The 22761-nt window shown below is 37.6% G+C and overlaps 1 protein-coding gene across 1 annotated transcript in view; it reads left to right on the top strand.

Moving 5' to 3' along the window:
- GAK (cyclin G associated kinase) overlaps window positions 1-22761 on the top strand; it is a 67112-nt gene that overhangs the window by 36153 nt on the left and 8198 nt on the right. Inside the window, exons 15-26 of the mRNA XM_066568886.1 lie at window positions 1696-1829; window positions 2798-2992; window positions 3549-3666; window positions 6056-6135; window positions 6475-6668; window positions 8556-8714; window positions 9488-9952; window positions 11922-12092; window positions 18752-18886; window positions 19220-19339; window positions 20822-21034; window positions 22429-22577. Of these exons, the coding sequence (XP_066424983.1) occupies window positions 1696-1829; window positions 2798-2992; window positions 3549-3666; window positions 6056-6135; window positions 6475-6668; window positions 8556-8714; window positions 9488-9952; window positions 11922-12092; window positions 18752-18886; window positions 19220-19339; window positions 20822-21034; window positions 22429-22577 (2133 nt within the window). The remainder of the gene's footprint in view (window positions 1-1695; window positions 1830-2797; window positions 2993-3548; window positions 3667-6055; window positions 6136-6474; window positions 6669-8555; window positions 8715-9487; window positions 9953-11921; window positions 12093-18751; window positions 18887-19219; window positions 19340-20821; window positions 21035-22428; window positions 22578-22761) is intronic.

Here is a 22761-nt window from a genome sequence, read left to right as displayed (position 1 = left end):
TTCAGTTTGTGATTGTTACTGTCTTTCTTTGCTGGATGCCCCAGGGTCAACTCCTTCCTGCTGTGTTTGTAGGGAAGTTACTTACATCAATTTTCTCCTTAGGGAAATTGGTATGGTAATGTAGCCATTGCTTACTTGCATTTAGAGTGGAAGGCAGTATACAGGCAGTATTAAGGGAAAGTATCCTTCGGAAGAAAAAAAAAAATCCTCTCTACTCTTTCAGTATTTGCTCCATTTTTTGTTTTCTGTGTGATAGATGGGTGTACACTGCATAACCCGTTACTGTCCATTTAGAATGTAATCTGTACCCACAGAATTTCAGAAACTGACTGTAAGACTTCTGGTTTACCTGCTTTTGCTGGCAGCAGATTGCTCTGTAGATTTCACTATTCTGCAAAGTATTAATAACTTTGATATAACCAAAAAAAGCAATAAAACTGTCTATAGAGCCACCTCATGTTAAACATGGTAGGGGGAGGAATGAATTTAAAGAATACTTTGCTCAGAATTTGAAAATTAGGTCACTCTTGCATTTGTTTAAGATAATTGTATGTGAAATTTTGACATTCTTCTTTTGCTGAAGAGTAAAAAACGAAACGTGGCTATGTGACAATACTTGCAATGCTGCTGGAAAGCATTGAAAACCTGTCTGGTGATATGGTATAGCCATCAATAGGGAATATCATTATCAGAGTCAAAACCAGGATTTGTTAATCTGACAAACCATATTTTTGAGTTTTCTAGTGTTTTGAAAGTAAAAAGCCAGTTGATGTCAGCTCCTGAAAGCCACTATAATTTTCAATGCTGCTGTGAGGTTAGGCATCTAATTCTATATTAATGTGATACTACCTCAGTGTCACATGATTGCTGGTCAAGTAGGTAAGAAGATTTGATGATTTAGCACCAGTTTCTGTAAGATCTTTCCTTTGAATTGTTTTGTTCAAGGTACTTAACTCATTTCTTTTCCTCACATGTGAGGCAAACTTTTATATATATACATGACTTTGTGCCAGATGTGATGTAAAGTGTACAGCAGAACTTTAATAAATGAATGATAAAAATTCTGTTCCATGATGCTAGCCAACAAACCTGGAGAAGGTTTCTTCTGTCAACCATTATCTCTTCCAAATCTTCTGCCTTTTATAATACAGGGATGTATCTGGGATATGTGTGTAGTGGGGATTCCTGCAGAAAGAAGCTAGTTTTAATCTCTTTCTCTTTGTTTCTTGGCAAGCTCTTAACAGTTTTAGACAGAGGTGTAAAGAGTTTAGTGGTTTAGTTCTTCTGAGCCTTTGTACTTTTCTTGCAGCAGAAGTCCATGGCTATCAGTCAAAAATAGCAGTGTTCTGGGATTTCAGTTAGCAGCCAGGAAACAAACCTAAAAACTGGGTATTAGTGACAGTAAGGTAAAGAATATAAACTCAAAATTTCAAATAGTGTTAAACTAAAGTAGTTATTCACATTTGAACAAGAAAGTAATATGTAATATCTTTTGTATGGTGTGGAAGTTAAATGAAAACCTTTCACACTCAGCTACAAACTTCAAATCAAATAACGACACTAGGCTTTGGACATCATGACATTAAATAATGATAGGATATGGGATACATAATGGGATGTTCTTTAGTAACTTGGATAACGCTTTTTCCACTAGATTTACTAACAAAGCTACTTTTTTTTTTTTTTTTTTACTAGGATGGAAGAGCAGCATCTGCTGTTGTAGTCTGTTCTTTTCTGTGTTTTTGTCGTCTCTTCACTACTGCTGAAGCTGCTGTTTATATGTTCAGTATGAAACGCTGTCCACCTGGCATTTGGCCTTCTCATAAAAGGTACTGTAAGGGACTCTTGAAGCAAGTAGTTATTCAATTCTGAATATGGTATAGGATGTCTTTAGAAAGATAAATTATTTCAATAATGTCTGTGTTCAAAGATCTGTTTCCAAGTACTTTGCTGTATCATTAATTAAAGGGAGTTCTGAATTTTCTGAGCCTGTAAGTACCCATCAGAAATAGGTCAAATATACCCTGTGGAGAAGAAACATTAAGAGTGAAAACAAGGGTGTGCAGAGCTTTTGAATGCTTTCTTAATTATAAAATCTTCTTCCACATGTGTAAGACTTATTTCATGTTTCCTAGTTTATTACAATAGGTTTTATTATGTCACAGCACTGCAAGCTCAGAAATTATTTTTGTCAATGCAGTAAAAATGCCTAGTGTGCTTTTTTTTCTGGAGTGCATGCAGAGGTAACTTGCATATACTTTGAAAAATGTTTTAAACTGTTTATTCGACTTAATTTGATAGATCTTATAACTGTAAAGGATGAATAACAAGTAACAGTGGTAGTAAGGGTGTTTCCTAAAAAAGGATTAGATTTTGAAGGATGGGAAATAAAGTATTAATTCAGTATAAAGGACAGATTATGTTTTTGTACACATTTACTTCATGTATAATTAAGGGGTTGTCCACAAAATAATATATAATAATCAGGACAAATTTAAACCCTTTAGGAAGACTTAAGTGATCTATTATGTATAAGATACAAAATAAATAGTTCTCCTAGATTAGCATTTTAAGACCTTTTGAAATAGTGACTAGTTTAATTTACAAGTCATTATATGTAAAGCTACAGAGCCTTTTTCAGCTTTGAAAATCTGTTTGCTGGAGGTGGTGGTAAATGTTCCCACTGTTTCACTGTTAACAATGCTTAGTGACTGAGTAAGATGTAACTTGCTTATGTGTTCACCCATTTCTTAGAATTTTGTGCTCTGACTAAATGAGTACCATCTGGTTTTGGCAGATACATTGAGTACATGTGTGACATGATGGCTGAAGAACCCATTATTCCTCACAGCAAGCCCATCCTGGTCAGATCAATTGTCATGACTCCCGTTCCGCTTTTCAGTAAGCAGCGTAATGGCTGCAGGCCTTTTTGTGAGGTTTATGTGGGAGATGAGAGAGTAGCCACTACCTCCCAGGAATATGACAAAATGAAGTAAGTACAGATTATGACTTGCTCTGAAACAGCAAGTTACGTTTTTCTGGATTCTAGCATTTACGTGTTTCTAGATTCCTCTGTCCCCTTTTAGCTGGTCTCAAAAGATGAATCGTGAATGTGGTTGTTACAGCAGCTGGTCTTGCAGAACAGTGGGGGTGATGGTGGGGTGGCACACTGGACCCTGCGAGGCACTGAGCAAGACTCTTTTCTCAATCCATGTGATGTAAGACTGGGAACATTGATCTGTAATGTACTTGTGCTGAGCATAACATCATGTGTCAGTCATGGAAACTGTAAGGATCCCCCAGGCATGGCAGCTGCAAGGTGACTGCTTATTAGCCCCTGTACAGCTCTGGTGTCTGCACAATTGTAAATAGTACTAACACTGCTGGATGTGGGTAATCATAGACAAGAAAAATGAGAGAATACTGAAGTCCTCGTAGCTTTTCAGCTACTGAAGGCCTTGGAGAAAGCAGGCTAAATCTAAAGTAATACACTATTTAATCTCTTTTTAAACTAAATTGACTATGATTATGGTTTTTTTCTCCTTTAGGGAGTTTAAAATTGAAGATGGGAAAGCAGTAATTCCATTGGGTATAACAGTCCAAGGAGATGTTCTCATTGTGATCTATCATGCCAGGTCAACTCTAGGAGGACGACTACAAGCCAAGGTAATGATGAATTTAAGAGCCTGAATAGAAGATGTGGGTTTTTTTTTGGTTGCAGTTTTGTGACTACTAGTTATCTACTGAGTACTTTGCTTTATTTACTACTCTTGGTTCAGAAAAATGTTTGAGGTTTTCATTCACTTGTGAATTCAACCTTTTCAAGCCTTCTGAGAATGTCCACTCCTAATGCTGTACATGTAGACGCTTTTGTAAGCATTTCTGGAAAGTACTTCAGTACTGATAATTGTTATATTTCTAGGGAAAGTCCCCAGCCAGTTTTTTTTTGAGGCAGCAATTATTATCTGTTAAGTTGCACAACAAGCCAGAACTTTTTAATTCTGTGCACACAAACTGCAAACAAAGGAAATATACCACTCAGCAGAAAAGTGGGATTCCAGAGATTGCCAGTGCAAAACAGGCCAGAAAAATCCATGTGGTTTTATAGGTTATTTCTAAAGTCAGGTTCCATTTTTGTAGCTGATTTTCTTACTTGTCTTTTTTCTACTAGGGAGAATGCATATTTCCTTTTTTAATTCAACTATGGATGCAATTGTATTGCAAGATCACAAAAAACTTGTTAATGAAGCCTGTCTTCAAATTTTTTAAAAGACAGGCATGTTCTTTTTTTTTCCAGATAAGTAACCCAGTTAAACTTAGAAATCCATGTAAAAGATAAGGACAGATAGCACAAAGTTTAGAGCTTGGAGGTTTCTGGAAATTGATAAGACAGTTTTTCAGCCAGTTTCGGTACATGTGGGACATACATGTGTATTCATATATAGTTAGTATTTACTGAAATTGTTTTCCCCGTTTTTTTTTTCCTGCTTTGTGAGTAGGAAGGTATCAAATCTTGTCATGTTCAATAAGATCTTCCAGAATACCTTAAAACTAAAGTGAAATGATTATTAATGACTTTCACTGACTTAAAATCAGTGAAATGATTCCTTAATGCGCAAAAATAACTACTGTATGGTTCAAGGTTATTAGGAGAAAGGCATAAAACTGACAAAATCTAGCCAAGGCTAGGTTATACTTCCTTGTACCATCTCACTTTTATTCATGATAGAGTTTCTTTGATGTGATTTCTCTGGCATTTATTCACTGATAAAAAAGACTAGAATTTTCTCAGCTATCAGCTATAACAAATGATGCATCAACAGTGTGTGTGATGATCTGGGTTTGGAGGTTTGATGGAATAATATTCAATGTGTCCTTAGTTTTATGTGCTGTAAGTTGCCCCCAAAGTTCTCTGCAGATCTCTTACAGAGATGAACCACCACATTTCAAGATTTCTTCTATATTTTGACTGGGCGTTATGAATGTCTTTTACTTTCTCACAGCTAATTAGAGAAAGAGAGAGTTCAGTTTAACTTCTAGGAAAGTGATGGTAGGGATGGAAGAATCAGAGGAGCTATCTCCAGTATGTCCATGTCTCTCCTGTACTAAGGAGCCCAGCACTGGGCATCACAATTACAGCTGAGGCTTCACTGGTGCTGAGTAGAGGGGAATCATTGCCCTTAATCTGTGGCAATGCTTTTTCTATGATTTGCTTTCTGGTTATGATGTTCAGGAAATACTCATTTACAAGGAAAGCTTTCATAGTTCAGTATTGTTATAACATTCTCTGGACTACTAGTGCATCACTTCTTTGTAAGGACTGGCAAGACTATATCACAGGTGTTGCGAGTAATGCTAGGAAACAAATACAGGCTGCATTGATCAATGAGCTGTAATTTGGATTTGTGCAAGATCAGGAGCTACCTTAATATTCTATAGTAGCATTTTCTGGACACTCGTATTCCCATCAGGCATGGGAAAGTAGTTTTTCTGTGAACAGTTGAGTGATTAAAATGAGTCAGTTGACAAAAGCCCTACAATTCTGTCTAGAATGAATGGCTGACTTGAAGTTGTACAAAAAGCTTCCTTTCATGCCTTCTGAAGTGTCCCTTTTAATGTGGTACATTTAAAACTGTTTTAAATCTATTCCTTTGTATGTGATGTACATGTATTTCTTGGTTGGCATACGGCACAGTGGATTTTTCTGAGCATATGCTGTTCAGAAAAGGAACAAGGGTTATACAGTTTTAGCCTCCAGAACAGGATCTGGAAATACTTTAGACTTTGACAGTCTGTTTTGAGGTTAGTGATGAGACATACCTTACTAAAGGTCTTTTGGTTTGTTAGTGCTAGTAATAGATCTATTTATATTCTATCTCAAATGCATTTAAATCTTTCAAGATAAAGTATACTTGTAATTAAATGGAATTTTTGTAGCAAAGCAAGTACTTAAAATGTTTTAATACTGATAATACTTTGCATTATGTTAAAGGCAGAACACTGTACATACTGTTCATGTGGATTTATACAGTTTCCTGTTTCTCGTTTTCAACAGATGGCTTCAATGAAGATGTTTCAGATTCAGTTCCATACAGGCTTTGTGCCCCGAAATGCCACTACAGTGAAATTTGCCAAGTATGTTGACACCTTTTTGTAGGAGACTGGAAGAAGTTGTCTTTGAAACTGCTTAAGCTGCCAAACATCAACATATACTGGGAGAGGAAATATAGTCAGTTCAGGAAGTAGATGACTTTGATTGCAATAAGAGTCTTTTGTTTACTCACCTTAAGGAAACGAGATGTTTTGTTCATTATACAATGTACAAAAATACCACCTGTTTAAAATGGGAAAAGTAAACAAATACAGCATTTTTAATGTCTTATATTAATTGCTTTAGAGTTTTGTTTTGGACTATAGTAGATGTAATCCAGTTAGCCATCAGTATCAAGAAACTTCTTGTCTGTGTATTTACAGATATGATCTGGATGCCTGTGACATACAAGAGAAATACCCTGATTTATTTCAAGTCAATTTGGAAGTAGAGGTGGAGCCCAGAGATAGGCCCAGCTGTGAACAGCCGCCTTGGGATAACATGAATATAAAAGGACTGAATCCCAAGATCCTCTTCTCCACCCGAGAGGAACAGCAAGAGATTTTATCAAAATTTGGTAATGAATCCATTGAAAAACTAGAGAATGTGAGAAGGTTTTCAATGTACTTAGTGTTTGAAGCTTCTGTTTAAAATTTGATGTTCCATTAATTGAAAGAAATCGGAAAGGGTTTTTTTTTGTAAATATCAGTTAAAAATATGCATTGTATGGAGGAGCTTAAGTTATCCTCCAGTAATGAAGATTGTAATTATACTTGTCTTACTTCTACTGTGCTTACATGTGCTTGGTTTCATAGCTTACAAAGCTATGAATAGGCCATTTGCAGGAGGGACCTCTAGCAAATGGAATTGTAACAGTCAGTATTTGTAGGCACAATGTCTTGAAGAGGATTTATTTGGCTAAACTGGCACCAGTATCATTTCACTTAAAATTATGTGAGCATAATTTTAAGTGAAATGGTTTTAGGTAAGAATGTTCTTATCAACATTCTTATGTATAGCCATGTAATGTTGTAATTAATTTCCTGCACTTTTCCTAATATGTTCCAGCAGACACTATTTTATTATCTGTCTTTATCTGTAGACGCCTGCATTAGTTGCAGTTAATGCTGTTCAGTATCTTTCTTCTTCTCCTGGTATCAGTGATTAGCTTTGACATTTTCATTCAGGCTCTTAAGCCTTCTCTGTATTTTGAAGATAAAGAAGCATGACGAAGATTACTGTGGTGACTTTAGTGATACTTGAGATCTCACCCTGTGCTGTTAATATGGTACATCTCAAGTACATTTTTTTCATACAAGATAGTTTCTGCTGGCCTTTATTTCTTTCAAGCAGGATATGTGTTGTTTGTATTATGATTTAGGCCATTTTCTATTTAACTTAGCTTAATCCTATTGTGAACACAATTATCAGATCTCTAAAGCTAAGGTGTTTAGCTTTACATCATCATTGATGATGGGGCTCTGTAAAAGTTACTCTTATTTTCTTAAGTCGCTTCCATTTTCTGATTGATACAGGGAATGTAAGGATTTCAAATTACACTGAAAGTATTTCTTAAGATTGGTGGAAAGAGAATAGGACAAAAGTAAGTGCTGTGAACTGATTTTAAATAAACTTGCCATTAAAATTGAATTTACTCTTTAATTAGTTATGATCTTTCATATATTTTTTCAGCATCTCTAAGCTACTGCTGAGAATGTGGAAGGAGAGTGAAAAAGTGCTCTCGAAGTTGTGTGTCTAAATTTAAATTCAGACAAATAGGTTTATACCAGCTGTCCATCCATTTTTTTTCAAACAGTGGATGAATATTAACTAATTTAGGAAGTCTTCTTCATTTGTCTTGAAGAAACTTGGGTTTTTAGAGGTCATACAGCAGTAGGTAACAGTGCAACTGAATATTACACAAGAATCACTTGATACCTGATTTCAGTAAAATAAGAAATATAAGAAGCAGTTAATAGCATCATACAGTGTACCAGCCCTTTTTTACCCATGTTCTTCTTTAGTCTTCTTTAGTCTTCTTTAGTCTTCTTTAGTCCATGTTCTTCACTGGCTTTGCATATTCTGGGTTTTTCTACAGCTGCATTTGCGTTTTTCTGTCTCTTATTGCAGATACTGTTCATAGCTCTTGAATGTTTTAGGGGATGGTTGGTACAAGTGAGGTGTTAATTACATTTTCCTACAAATGTAAATAGAATGCTTGAGTTTTACTTTATGATTCTGATTTAATGTCCTAGTTCAAAACTGGGCTTTACCAGTTTTTGCAGTTGAAAAGAAGTTAATGCTAATTTCAAAGATGGTGGGGGCAGGAATTTGCAATTGCAGAGCAATAGATTGGAGATAATTGTCTTCCTACATGAGTCAGCTTGACAGACAAGTATCAGCTGCCATGTGGAGGATTGAGAAGTTTCTCTCTATGGGCTCTGGCTTAAATTCTGTTTTATAGGGAAACCAGAGTTGCCTAGACAGCCCGGTTCAACTGCACAGTATGAAGCAGAGGCATCCCAGTTGGAGCAGTCTTCAGAAAGTGCACCTACTGATACAGAATCCCCACACAGCGGTAGTACTGATGCAAACAACTTCTTTCACTCTCTGGACTGGAAAGGTACAGGTTTTCCTCTGAAGTATTGTGTGGTTTATGTTTGTCTTGTATGCCTTCCAGTGAATGCTTAAGCCTTCTTAGGCAGCAATGTCTCTAATTCACTAACCATGAGGAAAAGCTATTTAAAGAATGAGCTCTATAGAATAACAAATGGTTATTCTCCTTCATTTGGATAGACACCAAGTAAGGGGGTTTGGTGTTGAGTATAACTTAAATGCTGAGCTAAATTTTTCTTTTTCTGTAAAAATCTTAACCTTAAAGATCTCCAAGGAAGCTTTTCACTCCCACAGCTCCACTTCAGCTGAGGAACAGAGGAAACAAAGTAGATTAGACAGTGGGGTCCATATCAGTAAGTAGGGCTAAGAAAATGTAATTTTATAGCACATGTGTAACTCCCTTTTCTGATTGCTGCTTTGTTGTTAAAAATGTCAGCAGCTCCTTATGCTTTTATTGAGTACAGCAGTTACTGAGAAATCTTGTAAACTCTAAGAGACATAGTGATCTGAGGTGAATGTCCAAGTCAGTTCTCTTTTTGAAAAAATTTGTAATGCCTATCTTTGTGGAGTGGCAAATATGGTAGTCAGCTGCTCCTTTGTCTGCCCTGTACAAAGAGGTAGCAGGCAGCATGTAGTTCCTTTTTCATCAGTTCTTATATGAGTTTTGGTTAGTTAGGAATTAACTTCATATGTCACCGTGAAAGTTTCTCTTACCCTAGTCAAAAGAATAATGCTGGTTATTTTAAGATGTTATTCTTTTTTTTTTTTTTCCTATTCAAGAAGGAAAAACTCCAGAAAGTGGAATAGAAGACAGTTCATCTAAAAATGATTGTGTTCAGCTGTCTAATGACAGGGAAGAGAGTGATCCTTCAGATGAGGAGTTCCCAACATTTCCAGATGAAGGAAGTGCAGTTGATGAGAAAGACTCTACTCCAGAAGGAGAGTTGCTTTTTGAAGCCAGTTTTGAAGCTCCATCTGCACCGTTACAAAAATCTCTTCCTGAAGAGAATGTAGACTTGCTGGGACTAGACTCTGATATTTCAGCAGAACAGAAGCAACCTATCTCAGAAATGAACTCTTCATCAAGTAATGCTGACTTGTTGAACAGTCTGTTTGTGAGCAGTGTGTCACAGGTTTCAAATGAGCCCACTGGAGATCTTCTTGGACAAGGAACAGATTTCTTTTTCAGCAGTCAGCGTCCAGCTGCCACTCAGGGTTCATCTTCAGCAGCAGCTGCGTCTTCAGGTATGTGAGTTTAATATCAGCACTTGTCACCTGGGCAACACATGAAAACTGCTGCTTGCATTGTGCTTAGAAAATAAGTACTGTGTTTCAAGATGGTGAATGGGGAAGACATGTCAGTCTGTTGCAAGACTATGAATAGAACAGGTGTTACTTCTGCATGAAGGAGAGAAGTTCTGTACCTTACCCAGATATTCTGTTATGTTGCCAGTATCCTGTTAACTTTAAACTTTTGTAAATAGAAAAGTATCAAATTTTGCATTTCAAAGGAACTCAGTATCTTAAGGAATTCTTAGCTTTCCCACATGAATGTTGCATGCTAGATCCTTTTCTAAATCCATAACTTTCCTTGTTAAGGCATAGACTTGTCATAACTTGAACTTTATGTAAAGCAATGGCATTAGTTGTACAGAACTATGCTGCTTAGGTCAAATGTCTGAGTGGGATTTTTAAGTGTTAATCACATAAGACTGCTGAGCAACTGGAAATCCTGTAGATTATTGTTAAAATCAGTAGGATAATGATACTGCTAAAAGATGTTTTCTTGCTGGTTTTACTGATGTTGTTGGCAAGTCAGTATCCTTAAAGAGAATGCTATGTAGTGCTGTCTATTTGGTATTTAAGCAAGGTTTTTTAGTTCAGAGATTCTGTTCCTCTTACCAGTGGATACTCATCTCTTTGTCACTTTTTGGGAATAACAATTCTCTGCCTAAAGTTAATGGTGAGATTTCTGGGAGTATTACTCACATAAGCTGGGAAAACATTACAAGGTTTTGTTTGTTTGCACAAAGATAATTCATAGGTACTAAAAGCTTTCATCTATAGACAACTAGAAATATTTTTCACAGAGCATTTAGATGATTTAAGATGTTTTCTTATTTTGAGGCACTTCACTATTGAACTTTGTTACTATGGTCAGGGAAGAATAATTGTCATTTACCATTTTTACATAGGTAGAATTCTATAAAATGAAACCTTTGTTACATTATCTTTCTTTAGCCATGGATGTTGCATGAAACATTTGATCAGTAGTCATGTGTTTATCATATTCTTGTAGTCATTCTCATTCAGTGTATTTCATTGAATTGTATTAAGAGAGATACTTGCAGAAGTGAGACTCTTTGGCTGCTGTTGTATTTTGGCTTGCACAACAAACTTGAGGTTTTGTATGTATGCTGTAGTAAATTTGCTTGAACTGTTGTTGTGTCCTGTACAATGTGGTCATTACCTGAGGATATGTTGGGGTATTACAGCAGGATTATTCCTTCTCTTCAGCTTCTGAGTGAATCTGGCAGGACTCCCTGGGCTCTTCAGGGGTTTTGACCCTAGAGGGCAGCAGAAACAGGAATATCTAATGCCCTGATTCCAGCTGACTGTCACATGTTTACTCCATGCTGACTATAAATACTCTTCCAGTTAGTTTTTTCTTCACTGGGATCACTAGAGACCTGCTGAAGTCTTACTTCTATTGGTTTTCATTCTTGGGTTGACGTGCTTTCTGCCCCAGAATCGCCAATGCCTTCAAGTCTGAATGGTAGTATGAACATTTTACTTCATATTCTTTTTAATAGTGTAATAGTCCATTTTCTTCAAATCTAGTTGCAGATTTGGCATTATAGAGTATTTAATAAGTGTAATTCTTCTGTGTGTCAGATGGTCATGCAAACTTAAGATGTGTCTTAAATGGATGAAATTAACAATGTTGTTGAATTGTATGGAGTCTTGATGCTTTACAAGACATAGCTGTTCATAATATGTATGGCTGAGACCCTTTTTGTACCATGTGAAAGTTCATTTGTCTAGAGGAAGGAATAGGTGGTTACTCTTTGCCACACAAAATTGACCGAAGGCTGCTGCAGTTACTAGCATGAGCTTTGCTTCTTGTCTGTGCCATCAGAGGAGTAAGGCTTTTTCAACTTCATTTATTCTACAGTTTGTCATGAGATAATTTTGTTTTCTGCTTATTTTTTAGCCGATCCATTTGACCCATTCACAATGTCATCAAGCTCAGAGAATCAAGCCCTGTCTGGTCCAGACCTCTTTGGGGACTTCCTTAATCCAACCTCAACATCTACAGCTAATACAGTTCCTTCCACACAAAGTTCACTTCCACCTTCTTCCAGCTCAGATTTCTTAAATTTAGGTAAGTGTGCTTCTGATGTTCTGTTTCTCAACAGTTTCTTCTCTTCTGTGCATTTGTCTTTCAGCTTAGTGGATTAGTGTCTTAATAGATCCACTTGTTGTGATTGCTGTTTTAATTAGCTTTGTACTCTGGAAGTACAGATGCAAATGCACCAAGAAGCAAGTGTTTCCTGTATAATGTCATGCTATTATTTATGATGGATTTATGATGGACAGGATTTCTAGAATTGCTAACCATATATTAGGAGTTGTAGTTTCCTCTCAATGATCTAATAACTGAGGGTACGCAAACATCTGGAAACTTACTTTGTAGATGATAGTATGCTGTGTTGACTGTATTTAGGTTTTAAGGATTTTCTGGAAACCTTGGAAGACAAGTCAAGTTATAATATAGCCAGTTCTTAAAGAGCAGGCTGAGGCTAGCTTGCACCTTCCTGACCTGAATGTATTCTGCTAATATACTTACAAAGTACATTATGTAATACTCTAATCTTATTTGTTTCATTTCTCTGATATATTCTTGGCGAAGCCTTTTCCTCCTGCACTTATTTTAAAATCTGTTAATCTTTAAACAAAAATCTTTGTGATATGTTCAGTCTTCCCATCATACTTTAAGGAGAAACAGACATTTGCAGAAATGGTGGAGTGGTAGAGCTACTGGTGTTTAAGTTTTTTAAAATCTGACTTGCAAAGTGTGGGTTCTCTCCATAGGGGTATGGGTTGTGATCAGTCTGTGAGGGCTCTTCTCTGCTGCACTCTCAGTCCCTCTTTCTGTATAGGCACTTCCCATAGGATACAATCTTTTAAGAGCACAGCTCTGTGGAGGATGCAGTCCTTTGGGAAGAGATTGCTATAGGGATGTGGTTCTCCCAGGCACTGCAGGTCCTGCCAGGAACCTGCTGCTGTGTGGGCTGCTCTCCCTGGCTGTGGCTTCATCGAGGACATGTCCACCTGTGTAAGGTACTCCACAGGCTGCAGTGTGAATATTTGTTCTTCTATGGTTTTTTTATATGTGTTGCAGGGCAATCTCTGCTCTGGCATCTGGAGCACCTCTTCCCGTTCCTTCTCCACCTACCTTAACATCTGCAGAGCTGTTTCTGTCATATCTGTCCCTTCTCTTACAGCTGCTGTGCAGTATTTTCTGGGAAAACATGTTTTCTCAAAGACATCTAGTTTGGGAAGCTCAGCTGTGGCTTGTGGTGAGTCTGTTGGAGCTAGCTGTGTCCAACAGAGAAGCCCAGGTCTCTTCTCATGCAGACACCTACTTCAAACGTGCAGGTAGCTAGGAATGGTGGTATCATACACCTTTTCCTGAATCTAGTGATTTCTTCCCAGGGCTTATTGCATGCAGCTTTGACTTGCCCCTCTTTGTTTAGCAGTTGCTCTAGTTGACCCTGCATCTGAGTGATGCAGTCTGAGTGTTAGATACATATAAACTGGACAGAAAAAAATGCATCATTTGTCTGACTGAGAGAAGGGCTTCCTCTTTGAAATAAAGGCTACTCAGCTGATTGCCCTCTCTATCATATTATTAATCATTATATTCCAGCTGTCATTGATTCTACTGAGAAGATTCCACTTGCTGCCTCCTTTGCAATGTTTTTGTTCTTTCCTCTAGATAGTAAGAGCCATATGTTTCAGTTGTGTACTTGTATAGCTGTCAGCCAGCTTTATGCCACTATTGCTGTCCCTGTGTGAGGTTACCAAATATAAATATTTTGCTCAGTAGACGATTTTATCAATACTGATCTGTGGAGCATTATTTCCACCAGATTCTGCACCTGGGATGGGGAAACCTGGATGCAGGCAGACTGGGGAATGAGATGCTGGGGAGGAGCACCATGGAAAGGGACCTGAGGGTCCTGGTTGGTGGCAGCCTGAATGAGTCAGCAGTGCCCTGGCAGCCAGGAGGGCCAAGCACGTCCTTAGGAGCATCAGTCACAGCATCACCAGCTAGGCTAGAGAGGGGATTGTCCCACACTGCTCTGTGCTGGGACTGCCTCACTTTGAGTGCTGGGGACAGTTTTGGGTGCCACAATATAAAAATAGACACTAAGCCATTAGAGACTGTCCAAAGAAGAGCCATGAGTATGGTGAAGAGCCTTAAGGGGAAGGCTTATGAGGAGCAGCTGAGGTCACTTGGTCTGTTTCTCCTGGAGAAGAGGAAACTGAGGGGAGGCCTCATTGCAGTCATCAACTTCCTTGTGAGGGAAAGAGGAGGGGTCTGCACTGATCTGATCTCTGTGGTGACCAGTGACAGGACCCAAGGGAATGGCCTGTAGTTGTGTTAGGGGATGTTTAGGTTGGAGATCAGGAAATGGTTTTTCTCCCAGAGGCTGGCTGAGCACTGGAACAGTGAGAAGTGTTCACAGCACCAGCCTGACAAGAGTTCCAGAAATGTTTGGAAAACACTCTCAGGCACATGATGTGATTCTTAGGCCTGTCCTGTGCAGAGCCAGAAGCTAGACACTGTGATCCTTGTGGTTCCCTGGTAGCTCAGCATATTTTATGATCTCAGCCAAAGTCTAACTCACTGGAGGGGCAGGACCTCTCAAAAGGAGATTGTCTAGCTGATGTGCTCAAAGCAGGGTAATGTAGACTGGGCTGTTCAGGTCTGTGTCATGTCCTTTCTGGGTTTTAGCATTTCCAACACTATAGACTCCACAGCTGGGCAACCTATGCCAGGTTTGGGGAGATCTTAGAGGAAAGAAAGTATTTTTGAATGAAGTTCCATGTGTTTAACTTTGTGCCCTATTCCCTCTCGTCCTTCCAGTGGGCAACACAGAGAAGAGTCTGTCTCAGTCTTTTTTTATTTCTTCACATTAAATATTTTTACACATTTATAAGAATGTTCCCAGTTCTTTTCTCCAAGTTGAATAGTACCAGACCCTATTATCAGGGAGGACACAGAAAAACCTTCTATGTATTAAATTAAAGTGGGGAAAAATAAAATATGGATTTCTGTTCACTAAATGTTTATCTGCAGCCTTAAGGACATCACCATCAACAGTCAGCTGTTAATAACATTTGAGCAAGTAGGGGAAAAAAAGGAATATTTTTACATCTGACTTCAATGCTTTTTGCTTTGTGCTTACTCCTGATTTTATTTGATAACTTGCAGCCTGGTAAGTGTATTAGGAACCTGCTATTTTAATGTAATTTCTGAAGCTTTCTGTCAACATAGGAAAAGATACTTAAAATGTACACATTTTCTCTTCTGCCTGCTGTTTTACATTGATTTCCCAGTATTTCTCTATTGAAATGCAGTCTTTAAAAACTGTATGGAAGTGGAGGAACTGGAGTAACATTTCGTACTCCTTTACATTTATCTTTCAAATGAGAGCTCCTACGTGTGTTTAGCTGAAATGATGTATGTATTTGAGCCTTTAGCATTCTATCCAGTTACAGGTATCAATTCTATCAAGTAAGTAAGGCATATTAATGATTATGTTGCACTTAATGTGATTTTTTGAGTCCTGAAAGGACAGGATCACTAGTAACTGGAGAAAAAAAGGAAAAATAAGAACATGTTCTCAAATGACATATTCAGAAGAACTGTGTTAAGTGAGCAGAAGACAGTGAAAACATAAGATCATTAAAGGGAGAAAAATTTTAAACTAAAAATAAATTAGTAGTAATGGCAGTGACCATTCCAAATAAGCTGCAGTAGTGAAATTTGATGACTCTACTGTTGGGGCACTTGTGTCTAGAATCAAATTTTAGTGATGGATAAGCTTTGTTTGTCAGTAAATGATTACTAAACTGCTATAGATGCCAGGAGAAAAGATGTTTCAGTGAACACAAGTTCAAGACGTAGAACTTTAACCTTGGATTTCTCAGATGTTGGCTTAAAATATAAAATCATAGGAGTTTTAAAATGAAAGATAGTTCTTACACAATATCTGGTCTTTTAAGGCATTCTACCCTGTAATAGGAAAATGTCGTGCTGTTGCTGCTATACAGCTGTGTATTAATGAGGTAACTTAATTTTCTTCTGTATTTTTTAAGTAGCAGATCATCTTTAATGCAGGTTGAGTCAAGATATACTTCCCTCAAAGATAGGAGGAGATTTGGAAGGTGGTCAAAAGAAACCTGAGTGATCAGTGTAGTTTTCTCCTGAGGAGAAGTTAGTTTCTGTGAACTTGAGTTCTCAGACAGGCTTTAGATAAGGTTAAAAAAACCTTGCATCATACTAAACCAGCCTCTTGGTTCACAGAAAATCCTGTTGTCTGTGATTAAAGGATTTCCTGTAGACATGACAAGTTAAATAAAGAAAACCTTATGTGAAGTTGTGTATTGTAAAACGCAGGTCTCTTATTTTGGGAAGCTGGAAAGTGTGATCTGATTACCACGAACTTATTCTTGCATCTTGGCTTGGTTTGAGCAGTGCTAGTAAAGAACAACGTTCTTTGCCGAGACCTCCAGTGGTTCATTGCTGTATGGCTAGGGATTTTCAATATGCATATTAAAAAATTTGAGACAACCAGGTTTGGATCTGCATGTTCATCATCTTAATTGCTTCTATTTTTGGAATATTGAGCTATAGTTCATGTTTTACCATTTCTTTAGGAATTCTGCTCCTTTCTCTTAATGTGCTTGTATGAATTGCAGGGTGTCAGCTACAAAAATAGAGATTCAGCATGGTTTCATCATACCTCTTCAAAATATGTAGAAGTCAAAGTATCAAAGTCAAAAAGTTGATAACGCTTTTTCTTGATGTTAAAATCTGACATAATGCCCACATTGTAGAATTAAAAAGAAGATATCATAAGAACAGTTTCAGGAGGAATGGGTTATCTGTTCAGTATATTGTACACTTTCACATTTTTCTGATAAGTGTAGTGGTTGTATATGAGCTTTTACTATTAATAGTGAATTTACTGCTGTATGTAGCAGTAGGCTACTTCCTGCTTAGTTCAGCGTGGGGGAGGCAATGAACTTGACTTCTCTTAAGCCAACTGTTATAAAACAGCTCATTCCCATAGTATGTTCTCAATCCTTCAAATGCATTCATCTGTAATTTAATTTGTTCTTGTTTCTCTCAATTTGTTTTCATAGTAGTTAATTTAATATGATAGTGTTAATTTTATTATGCTCCTGTAAAAAGACCTTTAATAGCAGAGACTGTAGAACAAAATAATTTCTAGCCTAAAAATCAATATTAGTAGTAATTGAAGGCCCGCTTAACTTTTGGGTGTGGAATATCATACAACAAAGTTCTAAGCTGATGAACAGGTGCTGATTTGTAGCCAGCGACACTGTGGTTTAGCAGATAGCTGGGGTCCTGAGTATTGAGACCAATATGTATTGTTTCTTCCATGGTTTCAGAGGCAGGGAGATGAAGCTTGGGTGTGGAGAAAGGGCTGGAAATGGTGGGTACCTACTTGTGTTTTATTCTGATGTTTTCCCTCACGTGCAGCAGAGAGAACTGCTGTGATACAGGCTTTTGGCAGATATTTGTTGCACAGTATTTGATGTGCTCACTTTGCAGCTATAAGATCTAATTATAAATTATATTAGTAGACTGAGGTACTGTAAGGGTATTTCATTTGCTTCTAATTATTTCCTTAATTAAGAGGATTTGATACTAATATTTAGAATGTAAAGCTGAGATGCTGAGACAAGTGAAAGGCTGTGATGTAATAGTTGAGACTTTCAAAGCCTCAGAATGTTACTGCTTTTGTAAGGTTGACCCTATGTTTGTGAAATGTCTTAGACCACCACTAAATATGCTTTACTGAAATATCCCCTTTCCCTGTCACACTGACAGTTGTTATAGCATTAGTTACATTCAAAAGCTGTCCTGCCTCACTATGAGTCTCCACAAGCTCTGCTCAAGGAGAATGCTCTAAGCTGGCATGCAGTTTTGAGTGTTCTGTACATAGCATTTCTCATTCTGAGGATGGCTCACCTCATAGTTTGTGTGAGTGTGTAAGGGGGGAATAATTCGGAAGTGTCAGGGATGGCAGTTATAATACCTTTAAATGGGATATGACATTTTCCAGGAGTTGGTGGCAGCACCCTTGCATGCTTTTAAATACTACAATTTCATTTAGATGTCATGGTGTATAGAAAAGTGGTTTTTATCCATGCAGCTAGAGATTCTTAACCTCTTCCCAGAAAAAAATCACTCTTCCTGTATCCTGCTCTTCAATTGTGTGCATTCATTTGTGTGTTACACCTCAAAGAGTGTATTAGTTGGCCAAGAGGCCCCTTTGTCACAAGCAGCCTGAGTTAGGTAAACCTGCATTTTGAAGTGACCTGGATTCACCTGTGTAACACCCAGACTGCTGAGTGATAAAGAGCACCATTCATGGAGCACTGCTGCTTTCTGCTTACCAGCTGTGTTGTCAGGAGCAGCAGCATGCCTTAGATCTGTACCTGAACTAGTCCTTTTGGTCAGGAGACCTAAGCTGTTAAATTCATAGCATTGCCTGTGCATGAAAATACCTTATCTATGCAATATGTGGGATGTTTTAAAATAGAAATGGAGGAATTCCAGTGGTACAACCCTTCTGAGTCCTGTTTAAGATTGTTACCAAGAGATTTAAGCAATCTGTGTAGCTGACAATGTGATACACATTCTGTTGGTATTGGCAAATATATATGCTACTATTATGGTTTTCTTAAACATGAAAACATTTCTTTTTTCTTCTGCAGGCAATTTGACACCAGAGCCACCTAAAATATCATCATCTACAAGCCACCCAGATCTCTTAAGTGGGTGGGATTCTTGGGCAGATTCCTCAACAACCAGCAGTGTAGCATCACCACAGCTGAAGCCTGTTTGTGAAGGTATTTTGAAATTCAATTTTTCCATTAGAGGAATACTCCAGACTGGGTCAGTTTAATCACCTGAAACTGCTGATCATGTTTTCATGCATTTTTGCTTTGCTGCTTAAATGCTCCTTTAGTAAGATACTTGTGTAGTTTTTCAGATTAAATTTCAAGACACAGGAATTAAAGTGTTTCAATTCTCTGTAGTAATGGTGATTCTTGTAATGGGAAAAGATGTTGTGAAGTAGAATATTGGGGAAGTTTGCATGAGGTTTTGTGTAGATACTATTTTTATTCTTTCTCTCAATTTCCAAACAGACTAGGTATGTGATGTGTCTTCTTATTACACAGGCCAAGCTTTTACCACTGGAAGCCAGTGCAGTGTGTCTTCAGGTTTGTCTTTTAGCCAGGCGAAAGCTCAGAACTTTGATCCTTTTGCTGATCTTGCCAATCTGGGATCTGGTCTTCCAGGTAAGATCTTACTTTTGATAGACTATATTTTTTAGGGCCTCTACTGTTTGATTTGCTTCTTGTACCTATAAATGGTTTTGACAGCGTATAAAGGGAAGTGTTTCTTTTTAATTGTCAACATCTAGCTTGAGGTATTTGCTGAGAGCTGGTGAGTAACAAGAAAAGATTGAATCTTCCAGATATTTTTAAACATCCAGAATAGTATTTCAGAAGATAACTACAGCTGTGATATAAGAACAGTAAAAGTAACTAATGCTTGAGAATAGAGTTGAGATGGTAAGAGAAGCCAGGAGTTGCTGATTCAGTAACCGAACATGAGGTTTCTTACCTAGCATTGATTAATACTGTTCTTGAAGGATTTCAAATGAAAGCAGGATTGAATTAGTTAAGTATTTTTAGTTCCAAAGTAGCAGTTAATTCAATACTTTCCTTTGAATTCAGTAGACTTTCATAGCTCTGCTACTCACATCTACCATGTTTACGAGATAAGCACAAATCAAGGGCCATACATTGGAAACCAGTACCAAAAATACTATAAATGCTTGCATTCAGTTTGCAGTGAAGGGCACAAGGAGTTCTGGAAGATAAGAAACATTGCAGAATAACTTTTGTTCCCAGGTGTTTTATTGGCCTGAAACTTGGGAATTTAGTCCTGTAGCACTCACAAATGAGCTGCAGTCCTCGCATTTCAGAACCCACACTGCCATAACAAATGTGACCAGCTGCCCAGAGTACACGGAATGATTCAGAACAGCCTAGTGTCGCTGAATTGAGCAAACCTGCTTTTCCCTTAGCTCATGGAGCTCATGGAGCTCATGGAGGTTTTACCCTGTTGCCTTGGCAGTTAGCACTGTGTATTGAATTGAGTGGAATTCTTGTAGAAACACCAGGCAGCATGCAGTGTTTGACTTCTTGATGTTGCTTGGGCATAAGCACTGCAAAATTCTGGTGTTGAAGCAGAACCAATGAGGCTGCTTTGCAGTAAAAAATGTTAAAAATTTTCTAGTTTAATAATTCAGGTTAACACAGATAATTGAATGCACAGATAATGTGACAGCAAAAAAAGTCAATTTATTCTTGCCTTGAAGATGTAGGTATAGCCCACACTGAATCAGATGAAAGAAATCAAACTAATTTTAGCAGGATTTGGGTCAATTCATTACTCTTTCAGTTAGCTTTCAATAGGAAAAATGACTGCATTAAGCAGTAGCCAGATGTCACTGTCCTAGTTAATGTTCCCAGGCTTGAAATGAATTTTCAAGGCATCACAAGAACTGGATTTCAGTTTTGGAATACAACTGGAATACCACATTCTGTTGTATTTTTCATAGGAGTTTTTTGGCTTCTGCTTACAAGACACTGTTCTGAAAGAAAATTTATGAGAGTGCAAGCTGCTTAAATATGAATGCTATATAAAGTTACTTGTATTAAACAGGTGACAGGTACTTAACTGAACAACTAAGTGAGTATTTTTTTTGTTAGGTTCATCCACTGGTGGACTCTTGGGTAGTGGATTTAGTCAGAAGACTGCTTCATCTCAGAAGCTAGGAAATCAGTGGCAGAAATCCTCCAAACCACAAACTACTTCATGGCAGTCCCAGACTAAGTCCAGCACAGCAGCTAAGCCCAACTACACAGTAAACTTCAGTGTTATTGGGGGACGAGAAGAAAGAGGAGTCAGAGCCCCAAGCTTTGGTAAGTTTTTTGAATGTGTATTACTTATAATGTCCCATGTGAAGTTAGTTGGGTGTGCTGTTACCTGCAGAAGCTCTTCTACCTTCATATTTTTCTTTACATTTAAGTTGTGTCTGGTAGAAAACAGAAAAACACTGGCCAAATCTGGTATCCTGCCTTTCCAAACCTATCCCAGTACATAACAGACAAGCTGATGATAGCAAAGGTATACATGAGTTTGGACATAAAGTCTCAAGGCTATAATTACTCACCTACATGGAACTGGTTTAGTATCAGTGAGTTTAGAAAGGTAAATTTGATCCATCTGGGGAGAGATGGTTGATAATGTTGCTTCATGTTAGTGTGTTTGTGATACAAAGATAAAGGGATACACTGTTTTTCCTAGCTGAAGAAGAGTAGCTTGTCTTGAGAAAGACAAGGTAAAATTACTGAAAATTCTTGTGTTTGAAAGAGACATGGGGACCAGACCAGGTGGAATCATACAGTCCTTTAACGTGTTCCAACTGAGTAGGCAAACCTGGAGTTATAGGGTTAGGCTTGGCCTCTTCTGTATGAACTTTCTTGGAAAATTTTATTTTCTGGTGTGTTGATATTAGGATTGTTCTTCCCTTAAACTGACGTATAAGTGAACAGCAGGTACTTTTTAAAGTTGGAATAATTCTGTTGGTCCATATCTGGAAAAAGGTGTCAGGATGCAGAGGCAGTGAGTGTAGGTTGTAGCACAGGAAAGTCTGTAGAACAAGGCAAAAAATCAATTGGCATGATGAAATGCTGAAACAGGTTGTTGTAATTACTCTCCCTTAAAAACAGATGGACTTCAGCTGGACAAGGGCCTAACAAATGTACCTGGTTGTCTCTGCTTTGAGAAGTGGGGATTGGACTAGACAGCATCCAGAGGCCTCTTCAGAGTTCTCTGAAATTTGTTGGTTATGTAATGAATATTCACGTTGGTATTTTATCAGTTAATTATTCTGGATAAGTTTCAACATGCTTAGGTGTTGACTACGTGCTTTCAATGATACTGTTGAGTATACGGTTACTTGAAAAACTGCTGCATAGCATATGAAACTAAGTTACAATGGAAAAATGGAGTAATTTCCAAAATTGTAGATAGATGTGTGCTCCCTCAGATCTACTCCATTTTTCTAAAAAAGATGACATACAAGTATTAGTCAGAGGTTACCATGTTAGGTTGTCTGCTCTGCTGGACTGAAAGTTTGTTAGAGATCCCTTTTATTTTTATCCTTCTTAGTTTTGTGGCTTTTGGTGTCACTGAAGGATATTTATCATGGCAGTGATAAGTGCCATCCAGGTGTATCTAAGGGCAATATATTTCCCCTGTTAATGTATTCCCAGTGAAATTTCTCATTTTAATGTTTTTTCTCTTTTCATAGGTCAAAAGCCAAAAGTTTCAGAAAATGACTTTGAGGATCTCTTATCTAATCAAGGATTTTCAGCAAAATCTGATAGAAAGGGACCAAAGACAATTGCTGAGATGAGAAAACAAGAGATGTCTAAAGATATGGACCCCTTGAAACTCAAGGTTTGTTTAACAGTGATTTTAATTGAAGTGAAGATCTGATCTTATGCTTAGAACTGCTGATAACAGAGCAGAAGGATACAATGACCAACAGAGAAACTAAGGGCTCATGGTTTAGAAAATATGGATGTAGCTGATAATACAAAAATATGCTTTAAAAATTATTGGTGTCTTCAGGTTGATCATG

Source organism: Molothrus aeneus, chromosome Z (genome assembly GCF_037042795.1).
Source record: "Molothrus aeneus isolate 106 chromosome Z, BPBGC_Maene_1.0, whole genome shotgun sequence".
In the NCBI taxonomy this organism is placed as follows: domain Eukaryota; kingdom Metazoa; phylum Chordata; class Aves; order Passeriformes; family Icteridae; genus Molothrus; species Molothrus aeneus.
The sequence above is the reverse complement of the archived record's forward strand: the minus strand, read 5'-3'. Positions and strand labels throughout refer to the sequence as shown.